This window comes from Lycium barbarum, chromosome 10, assembly GCF_019175385.1.
Source record: "Lycium barbarum isolate Lr01 chromosome 10, ASM1917538v2, whole genome shotgun sequence".
NCBI lineage: Eukaryota > Viridiplantae > Streptophyta > Magnoliopsida > Solanales > Solanaceae > Lycium > Lycium barbarum.
In genome coordinates, this window is record NC_083346.1 from 106,921,697 (window position 1) to 106,933,376 (window position 11,680).

An 11,680-nucleotide genomic window follows, 5' to 3' on the forward strand; every position below is an offset into this window, starting at 1 on the left:
CAAAGTCTTCCATTTGGTCCGGTTCACTTGCTATCAAATCTTCAATCTCTTCCTCTTCGCCTTCCTCCGCTTCTAAGTTTTGGTTGCGTCGTTCCGATCTAATCCAATCGTGAATGCACACTAATACTTGCAAGCTAAAGCCGGATAATGAGTGTCTATGGTCTCCAATTTGTTGTCTTCCTTGGCTAAATGCACTCTCCGAAGCCACGGTTGATACTTGAACTGTAAGGATGTCTCGAGCCATTCTTGAGACTATCGGATGACTTGCCTTGTATTTCTTCCACCATGCTAAGACGTTCAACTCATCTAGTTCCTTGATATCCACATTTGGCTGCATCAAATAAAAGTGATATTCATCAAAGTTTGCATTACAAGAAGGAGTTGGATGTGAATGTAAAAGTTTTAAACCCGACAAGCCCTTTTTGCTACTTTGAGAAGTAGTAGGGCGTGGAGCAACGGGTGTAGCATGTTCTTCCAAATTAGAATAATGAATAAAAACTTTTCTAAACTCGTCATCAATAGCGAGTTCGGCTTCAGCTAAAGATGGTTGAACTCTCTCTTCAATTTCTAAAAATGTATAAATTTGACCAATCAATGTTTAGTATAAGACACTTTTAAACAAGGATTTAAAAGAGAACCCAATATAAATAAAGTTGGGATGGGAAAAAAATACTTCTTAAATTTTGTTGTCATATCAAAAATAGCCGCTTGATAACCGGGTTTATATTTATACTCTTGTAAAACTCTAGCTATTTCCGCTAAGTAGGCTAAAATTTCGGTTACCGTGGGATAGAATTGTTTAGAAAAAGCAAGAGTTGCATTATAAAAAATTTCTAAGAGTTCAACACATTCCTTAACATCTTCCCAATCCGTAAAATTTAACCAATCATCACTATTAATATTATATTTGTTATGAACTTGTTGTATGGGAATCCTATACTCATATGGTTGTTGTAGCATAATGTAAGTGTAGTTCCACCTAATCTCAATTTCTACTTGAATTTTCCTAGGTCTAAGGTTATTTTCCACACAAGCATTCTTAAAATCTCTAATTCTTCCCCTATTAGCATTACAAAAAAGAAACGCAACCGCATCTCTAGCTTTTTGAATAGAATCGTCAAAACACACAAGATCATCTTTAACAATTAAGTTTAAAATGTGACAACTACATCTTACATGAAAAATATTTCTTAGCGGAGGGTTTAGTTCTATTTTTAAAAGACCAATCGCCTTTGTATTAGTAGAAGCATTATCTAAAGCAATACAAAGTGTTTTTCTATAAATGTTAAAAAATCTCATAATAGTAGACATTAAATCCACTAAAAATTTTCATCGTGACGACATTTTCCTTCATCATATAAAAAATCTATAATTCTTTTTTGCATAACCCAATTGTCATCAACCCAATGACATGTAATAGCAATAAAATCTAACTTGTTAAGACTAAGACCCAAATCAGCGGTAAGAGAAACATTACAATTTAAAGAATTAAATACATGGCACAAATAAAATTTATTATATAAATCTATAACATCCGCTCTACAAGTACTTCTAGGAATACCCTCAAGTAACGGATTATAACAACGTTGAATGTAAGTAACAAACCCTAAACCCGAAGGAAAGGAAAATGGTAAACAATCATAAGCTACCATTTTAGCTATTTCTACATGCTCTTTTTTCTTGTCATAATTAAAATTTTTACCGGTTCGTGGGTCTATCGTCATTTGAATACCCCCCCCCCCCCCCCCCCCACACACATTTGAACCCGTTTGCTCTCCCCAAACATCCATATGTTTCTTTCTCATATGACCATTTAGTGTACCCGTTCCACCATCCTTACTAGTTTCTTGCTTAAAAGTAAATACTTGTCCACATAGGGTACATTTAGCTGTTTGGCTTTCCCTATCTTTAGTCATAAATTTCTAAATTTTAGCGGTTGGCTTACGAGTTCTAGGCGGTTTGTCTTGTGTATGTGATTGTGCAGGACATGTATCTCCTATGGGATTTTCAGGGGGTTGTGTTTCATCATCATCATCATCATCAATTTTATTAAAAGTGTTGGTATAATGTTGTTGCATTGCCTCATGACCTAAAAGTGGATTATTTCCACCAACATCAATACCTAAATTAGGTGTTTCTTCCACAAATGTTTCCTCATTAAGCCCACGCCTAACAATACCACTACTACCGGCACCACGTCTAAATCTCTTCGCCATTATTAAATAGAATTAATTTAAATCACACTCAAATAAATCACAAGAAAATAAATTGCAACAAATTAAATTGCGTAAATTAAATTGCAAAAAATAAAGATAGAGTTGGAACGAAGATAGCAAATTGCCGGACTAATTTCCAACAAAGTGAAGGCGGTTAGAATTGCAAATCCACCAAAGCTACTTCGGATTGTTGCAAAATCACCAACTCCACCAACAGTATTATAATTGCAAAATTAATAATTGAAACTATAATAAGACTTTATAATATTTATTTGAGAGAAATTTAAAGTGGCTAATTATTGCAAAGTAATTATAATTGAGAGATTGAGATTTGAGAGAAAGAGAAGAGTGAATTGGTGTGGATTAAAATGACAATGGAGAGGGGTTTATATAGGGGTGGGGGATGGGTTAAAGTGTTAAAAAAAAGTTTGGGGGTTCGGGGGGGGGGGGGGGGGCAAAAAATGAGTTTGGGACCATTTGGCAACGGCCATTTTTGCAAATGGACCGTTGCCCAATGGTCCATTAGGTTGCCCCAACGACTACAATTAAAAAAAAAAAAATTAAATTCCACCGGTTTAACCGGTCCGGTTCCGATTTCAAAAAAAATGAAACCGAACTGGTATATAATAAACGGTTAACCGGTTCCGGTTTCGATTTTACCTATCCGGTTACCGGTTTGAACCGGTAAAACCGAACCGGTTTACGGGTTTAACTCACACAATACATTCTGGCACTAGTTATAGGTAAATTTCAAACGTGCCACGGTCCATAATATCTGACCTAATTAATAATTAGAGATACTTCCATACAGTACAATACAATTATTTAGATCCTTCCATACAGTACAATACAATTATTTAGATACTTCCATACAGTACAATACAATTATTTCACATGCTTAAGACAAGCCAATACATCCTTCCATACAGTACAATACAATTATTTAGATACTTCCATACAGTACAATACAATTATTTCACATGCTTAAGACAAGCCAATACTTTAAAAAGCTTTTATCTCTTTGTGAAGGTGAGCCTCTATATCCTTAGTCACATCGAGGAGGAATCCCAAGAGACTGATAGGCTCTGGTGTGTCTTCAGTTTTCTTCTCGTACACAAATGTCCACGTAGCCCAATTATTTTCAAAGGATGCAGTAATGGTGAAAGCACTGTACTGTTCCAATGTATCTCCCTCTATCACTTTCCAAGTAATTGATTTTTTCTCATCATCAATGGCTTCAATCAGTTGCTTAGTAACATTAACTTTTCCATCTGTAATCATTTTAAAAGTTACGGAAATATGTTAATCCTAGCTTAATTGCCCAATTCATCATAAAAGATATTCCTTTCATCTTAATTTATGTGATATTATTTGACGGGGCTTAGTGTTATGAACGAAAAGTAGATTTTGAAATATATGGTCTAAAACAAGCAAGCTTCAGACATTTGTATGTAGTTAAAAATCATTTCATTAAGGGTAGAATGAGAATTCTAAAGTTAAATTATTTTTATGTATAAAAAAAATATTCTTTTTATAACGGTACGTACTAAAAAGGAATGCGTGTCACATAATTTGAAATAGAAGAAATATAAATATTCAGAAAATAGGATTTAGCTCCCCTTCAATACCTCATCTCTCCATTTAATCTAGTTCCTAACCTAATTAATACTAATAATAAGGTCTTTTTGCCACACTATTTTGGCCACAATGGCCTAAAGGGGGTAAATTCATATGACTATTTAGGTCAAATTTAATAATTTATGCTTACTTAATGTCATTTTTATCTTTTCTTGTCAAAGTTTATCTTAATTTAAAATTGTACAATAGAGATTATGATAATTTTTATATAAGTGTGGCCAAATTTGAATCAAATTAGTGTGACAATTTAGCAACTCTCTAATACTAAATCCCCCCTCTAACGGTAATTTTGGTGATGTGCTAAGGTAACGCAACCACCACCACCACCACCAACATACCCACTATAATCTCACAAGTGGAGTTTGGAGAGGGTAGAGTGTACGCAGACCTTACCTCTACCTTGAGAGGTAGAGAGGCTGTTTCCGATAGACCCTCGCCTACGACGAAAAAATTAATATAAAAAGAGTTACACGTGTCCCTTTCACTTTTTTAATGGACCAAATTTATTTTGTTAATCAAATAATAATGAGGGAAGAGAAAGAACAAGTAACCATTATTAATATTATTTTGATTAACAAAATGAAGCTGGTCCATTAAATAAGTAAAGGGGCACGTGCAAAATATTTAAAACTGGATAAAATGGAAAAGATGAGGTCGGAGGGGAGCCAAGTCCTACAAATGTATATGTTCAGCTTATTTCTTTTGTTTTTCTTTTTTTCTCCGAAATTATCTCAAGCTCACAAAGGTTGGACTCTAATTATTTATTTATTTATTTTGGAATTTTTTGCTTGTCTTTAAAAATCTCAAAAAAGATTTGACATTTGCGTAGAATATGATATTAGTGTTAGGATTAAAAATAACCATATATCATGCAAAAGCTAATAAAGTAATTATGTATAACGATCAATTGACATACACCAAAAAAAAAAAAATGTGGTTAAGTCGCGGTCAATTGACATACGCCCACAAGGAAAACGAATTATATAATTTTCTATTCTCTTTTCAGAAAAAAAAATGAAAGACAATATTACGACAATGTGTTGAAAATATAAAACTCAAAGATGGCAAAAAAATCAAAACAAACAACTAGTAATAACTAGAAAAAGTAGAAAAGAATTAAACTTAATTATCATAAAAAAAATTAATGTGTGATGTGAGTCTTACTATGGTTAAATTTCCAGCCAATTACTGAACCAGCCTTTATATCGTCACCTTCATGAATATTAAAGTGGTGGATTTTTTCTGGGCTTATGTTGGATACATGATGACAACTAGTTTGATAAAGGTCATGGAACAAGTGTCCTCCACACTTAACCTCCAAAGAAGCAACCAACTTGCCATTCAAACCCATATTTTTCTTTGGTATAGCAATAAATTGTGAGAAGAATGTTTGGTGGAAGAAAGTATTCAGAATATGTGGCCTTTATATAGATATTAATTAGCTCTGAGGCGCTAGTAAAAAAACATGGACCACTAGGATATCATGTTATTCGTATGGATGAAAGATTAGTGTAATTTGTTAAGCTCATTTCGAGTTAGGTATTACTAGTAAGTTAAATTGTCCTTCACCATGCAGGCATGGAATTTTAACTACTCAACTTAATATAGTTTTACAACTATAAGGGATTTACTTTTTAGTCAATATTGAGGTTTACAACTAATTAAGAGGATCTTAATTAAATCAAGTCCCAAAAATTATGAACATTAGCTTTGCTGTTATGAAAGAATATCTGTTAAGACAAATTATCACTTTTGTAATCTGTTAAGCCTGATTAGCTCTGTCTCCATTAGCTCACTGGTATTTGAGATGGAATAAGAGTTTTTACTACATTTCCTTTGCCATGCATGGTTGTTTCATCTTAGAGTTTGTTTGGATGGGCTTATGGCTTATGACTTATATGTCAAAAGCCATAAGTTTCTAACCAGGGGCGGAGCCAGCCCATCGGATGTGGGTTCGGCCGAATCCAGTAGTTTTTATCCGAACCATGTATTTGTATTAAATTTTTTGTCAAATATGTACAAATTATTAATTAAGAACCCAGTAGCTTTAAAAAATTAGAACTCCGAACCCACAAGCTTTGAATCCTGGCTCCGCCTCTGTTTCTAACTTATGGTTTTTGGATTGTTTTTGTTATTTTGGTTAAAAACAAGTGCCTAAAATCACTTTTTTATTTTATCCAAACACTACAAAAGTGCTTAAAAGCTATTTTGCTTAAAAGCACCTAAAATATGCCAATCCAAACAGGTTTTTGTTCTTCCGATCAGGACTGTCGAAAATTAGCTGAAATCTTTGGTTGTGATGGTATGATGTTTGTGGTAATAGTGTTAATCTGGGTTATTGTAACAATTCGATCCCTCGTTGGGATTATTCACGCTCTATTTGGTTCTTTGTTTGATAATTCTGAAAAATATTTGTTATGTTTCATCTGATTTAGGAGATTCATATCAAATATAAATATATTTCGTGTAGCTCAGTTTAGAAGTTTAATTGCTTTATTTAAGAGTGTAGAATTTCTTACCTAAAGTATGAATTTCTTGTGCTTGTATATATATGGGACTGATGGTAATGAAAAAAAAAAAATTCTCCAATTTATTTATGATTTATTCAAGATATCTAAAAGAAGACACTGATTTTGATGATTTTCACCTTGTATTCATTTATCTGTTCATTCCTATATATACACGTTATTGTAAATAAAAGGCTAAGAAAAATACTAAAAACCTATACACTTGTCTACTTATGATTTGTACAGTTGTGTAACAGAAAATATTCCTTCACATGACTAGCACGTGAAAGAAAGTTCCTAGCAGCTCCTATTTTATCCAGCTGACTGATTTACAACGGCTGAGATTTAATTTGTGAAATAGAGATCTGTGGCTGTGATTGCTCCATGTGTTTGGCATCCAATGCCTTAGTCAACATAGAAGACTTTGAAGTGGGAAACATATTAATTTTTTGTCTGAAATGTGTTTGGCATCCAATGCCTTGGTCAATATAGAAGACTTTGAAGTGGGAAACATATTATTACTTTTTGTTTGAAACTCTTTCTCTTTCCTTGTAAACACGTTCTCTTTCCCTTTCTCTTTCTTTTCCATTCTTCTTCTTCTTCGTTTGATTATTTCGATCTGTAATCATGAATGCATCATTCAAACTCAAGATGGTTGGATCTTCATTAATATCATAGCCAAACTTTTGTTCTTGAACCTTTGAATATTGAATGTCGAATCTTTAATATTGAATGTTGAATTATTTTTCGCTAACATCAGTTTAAAAAAGTGGTACTGAAAATGGCTCAGCGTTGATAGCAATTACAAACACTTGTGGTAAGACATTAACTGGGAGATACATACGGCTCCGTTTTGTAGTGAATTATGTGAGATACTTAATAAGATTTTTCAATCCAGTGTGCATCTAGTTGCGTAGTGTGTCAGATTTTTATTTTGTCAGTTAATTGTTACATCTGTCTCAATTTGTATGATATATATAATTTGATTTGACACAAAGTTTTTTTAGAAAAAAATTAAACATGAAGATTTTGGAGCTTGTGGTAGTTACAATTTTTTCTTAGAACTTGTGATATTAAACATCTTAAATATAGTGTGATACTAAAATATTTGTTTGATCTTAAAGAGTAAAATAAAAAATATAACTATTTTTTTAAACTAGAGGTGGTTATACAACTGAAATTTGTGGTATTAAATATTCATTTTTTTAGTTGATTAATAAAGTTGCACAAACAAGTTTTGTACTCTGAGCAGGGCGGTCTTGACCATTAGGCCAATAAGGCTGTTGCCTGGGGGCCTCACTTTTTTTGTATGTATATATTTATTATGAAGTAAATTTTCAATTTGAATTTTTTTTAAAAAAGGTACTACCTTTTGGGCCCCTTTTTAACCATATTTTCAAGAGTTTGTTGGCATCAATTTTTTACTTTTTATTAAAGGCAATAATTTACTAATTACTATATAAAAATCTTATTCTTATCATTAGTGCAATTTAGTCTTACTTTTTTGGTATCACGTTATCTACGTCAGGTTTTATTTTCTATCCTTTTATCATTTTTTCATGTGAAATTTGTGATTTTTAATATTGTTATTTAATACATATATAATGACTTTTTAAATGTATTAGAATTTAATATCTCAAATAGAAAAATGAATCCGACTCTTCAAAGCTAAAAAAGAAAAGGAGAGAAGAATAGAAACTTTAACACAATCCCCAAAAGGAGCTTTTGATAAATATTAATGAACAATAAAAAATTTGATACGAAAATAGGAAAATCGTTGCCTCAGCGGAAAGAAGTTTTTCAAAACTAAAATTGATAAAATCTCACTTAAGATCAACAATGTCTCAAGAGAGATTAAGCGGGTTAGCGATACTATTAATTGAAAATGTATTATCACAAGATATTAATTATAAGAAAATTATTAATAATTTTGCATCTCAAGAAGCTAGAAAGATAAATTTCAGATAAAACATAGTATATATATATATATATATATATATATATATATATATATATGCTTTGGTCATGTTAAGGCCTCACATTAGAATTTCGCGGCCACCAATATAGTTGAGACGTCCTTGGCTCTGAGTTTCCATCAATCGGGTTGGTTCAACTACTTTTTTTTTTTATTAACTTAACTCTACATGAGAAAATACCGACACGTTTTTTCTTTTTCTTTTTTTGTAATTTATTTCATCTCAGCTAATAGAAGTTAGGTGCAGAATTACATGATTGATTTCAGAAGGGTTCATTGTACGGTATGGTATGAAAAAAACCAGAAATATTAACACCTCATGGTATACATAGTACGTAAAATATACCCTACAATCTAAATCAATATTAAAGTAGACCTAGTATATATATTTAGTCATGATATAGGAAAAAAGGAAATATATGCAAAAATGGAGAAACCAATGATAGTTTGCATGGTCATTCCTTGGACAACTCGATCATAATGGGGGGAAGAACTCCCTCTAATAAAAAGTGGTCCAGTGTTATTTAATGCGGTGACTGATTCATGTAATTTTTTCCTAAAAATTATTCTTTAACTATGGTTAAGATGTTTGTTAAATTAATTTAATCTAAGCTTTTAATTAAATATGACAAGTGTCACTTATCTAAATATGCACTTAAGGAACTGAAGAGAAGGTGTAATGGAGAGGAGTCAAATTCGTAATTCATTTTGTTTGTAAACAATTATCAACGGTAAGATAATTTTGAATTAACAGTCGGTAGGCGTTTATAAAAACATCCCTGCCATTTTTCTCTCATCTCTTGAATGCAGCATGTAATACATAGTAAAGTCTAGGGCTATATGTAATCCAAAATTTATTATAATTGATTTCTATTTTTTGTTTCTGATAACACAAAAGCTATTAAATAATGAGATTCATATGTAGTTTAAACATCATAATTATTAAAAATATAAAAAGATTGTTATGATCAAACAATTAACTTTAAATTCCAACGATGATATGACATTGTAAAGCTGTAAATTTTAAAATTTATTTCGCATTAATTGTGTGCTTAATGACGTGATTTAGATAATTCGGATATGTGTGGAACCTACAAGAGGGCATATATCCATTGGAGTATGTTAACAAGGTTAGAATGCGCATTAGAGAAAATTTGGAGTGTTAGAAAGGGACAAGTGAAACAAAACATTAGAGAAAACACCCTAGGTCGCACAAGACCCAACTTGTAAGGAGTAACCTTCTCAATGTGTAACTAATTTGGCTATGATTTATGTATGAAAGTTGTAGCCCTTGACGTCTAGTTATCAATGGCTCAAACTGTTCATGATTTAGAGGTTTCTAAATGCAATTGTGATATTTTTACTGAAAGATAGCAGAGTAATCACCCGACCTTCGAGTCATTCGTGACAACAGATGGACACCACGGATGGATCCCCGGTCATTAGATCCAATCCGTGGCAAATTATAGAGAGAAGAGGAGAGGCTTAAAAATCAAGGATATCTGTAGTAACGGTTGCCAATCGCCCAAGCCAATCAAATGGGAAAAAGGTCAGGGAAAGAAAAACTAGCTCCGAAGTTCAAGTATAAGGCCTCTCAACTCTAAAAACGACACTCTTCCCCCAACGTTCAAGATGAGTTTTAACATGATTCGAGTTAGATTACTACTCCCCAACATGAATTCTAACAAGATTAATACATCTTGAAATTACTAGATCATCAACAAGAACTCAAGAACAAGCTAAGGTTTCTTCTCAAAAATTAAACCTAGCGTTTTGCAAATAGAGGCAAGTAAGGTTTCGCTCCCCGTCCAACTATGAAATTTAGAAGAGAGTATAATTTATATTCGTTCCTTGAAACTACTAAGAATACCTAGATTAATTATGAATCCTATAAGCTGAGAAGAATCAAATATCTAGGATTCTAGAATTGAAAATTATGGAATTTCTAGTATTGATTGATGCAATAATTGTGCAGAGATTTAAATGGTATAGCACGTAAAGTATAGTACCCTACAGTCTTTTTTTTTTTTTTTTTTTCTCAAGTATACCCTACAGTCTTAATCAATTAAAGTAGACCTAGCATAGACTATAGTGCATATCTTAACTATTTAGTCATGGGATAGGGAGAAAATATACAAAAATGAAGAAACAAAAGTACTTTGGCAGAATGAGTGGTCATTCCTTGGACAACTCGATCATAATAGGGGGAAGAGAAGTCCCTTCGAGGGCATCCGGTAAATTGGAACGATACAGAGAAGATTAGCATGTTCCCTGCGCAGGGGCGGAGCTATAGTGGTGAAAGGGTGGTAAGATGAACATCCTTCGCCGGAAAATTACACCGTGTATATAGGCTAAATATTACGTTTTATGATTATATACTTATGCTTGAACAACATTTATACGAGAAACGGACTTGGTCCTGCGGTGAAGGGTGTTCAAACCTGATAGGAAGGTCTCTTGTTCGACCCGGCTTTGCCACATTTTTTTTTTGCAGTCTTTTGTTTTAAAAGTATCTTTCCGATAAACAAAGAAAGCATTAAATCGGTACGGTGATAGATTTATATATCGAACCATACCGAATATGTAGGATTTTTATTATATAAAAAATATCGAACCAAACCGAACATATATATATATATATATATATCTATATATATACATATATCAAAAATATTTCATATATTATGTTTATAATACATAGCATTAAATTTTTTGTCTTTGGGCCTTGCCTTGGGATGTATTTAGAGAGAGAGGACTAAAATGTTTGTTTCTTCGTCGTCTTCTTTTTCTTTCTTCTATATTTGTCACGACCCCAAATTACAAGGTCATGATAGCGCCTACCCTTTTGCCCGATAGACAAGTCAACCCCAACTGCGACTAAAGCCATTTGACAATCAAGCAAATCAATAATCATTTCTTATTAAAAATAGATCAATTTGGTACAAATTAAACAACATTGCGGAAAATCAAGAAAACTAAGTATTACCCCTAAACCTGGTCATAAGTGTACTTGAGCACTACCGAGTTGTCTAAACATGAGTCAACTCATAACTACAATTGTCTAGTAGGAATTTAGATAGATTAAATAAATACAAGAAGAGAAATCTGGGGGCCATACGCTGCGCCATTAGCTCACCCCGAAGCTCTCGAGCGGACTCCAAATCACCTTCGAAGATCGGACCCGAACATAAGTCAAACCTGCACCATAAAAAGATGCAGCAAGTGTAGCGTGAGTACAAAACAACGGTACTCAGCAGCATCGTCGACCGTCCCTAAATGATACGGAGACGAGCGCTGGCCAACCACTTACCACTTCGCTAAACCAAGATAATTACGAAAGATTC

At 32.9% G+C, this 11,680-nt stretch overlaps 1 protein-coding gene and 1 non-coding gene across 2 annotated transcripts; one reads left to right on the top strand and one right to left on the bottom strand.

The window, feature by feature from the left end:
- Positions 1–3,022: 3,022 nt before the first annotated feature.
- On the bottom strand, positions 3,023–5,258 carry LOC132615769 (kirola-like). The gene is made up of 2 exons (XM_060330361.1): positions 5,019–5,258; positions 3,023–3,487 (listed from the first exon to the last, which is right to left on the bottom strand). The coding sequence occupies exons 1-2, from the start codon at positions 5,203–5,205 to the stop codon at positions 3,219–3,221; spliced, it is 456 nt and encodes a 151-aa protein (XP_060186344.1). The 5' UTR covers positions 5,206–5,258; the 3' UTR covers positions 3,023–3,218.
- Positions 5,259–10,551: 5,293 nt separating this feature from the next.
- On the top strand, positions 10,552–10,659 carry LOC132616284 (U6 spliceosomal RNA). The gene has a single exon (XR_009573075.1). It is a non-coding gene; the product is annotated as a U6 spliceosomal RNA (small nuclear RNA).
- Positions 10,660–11,680: the final 1,021 nt, after the last annotated feature.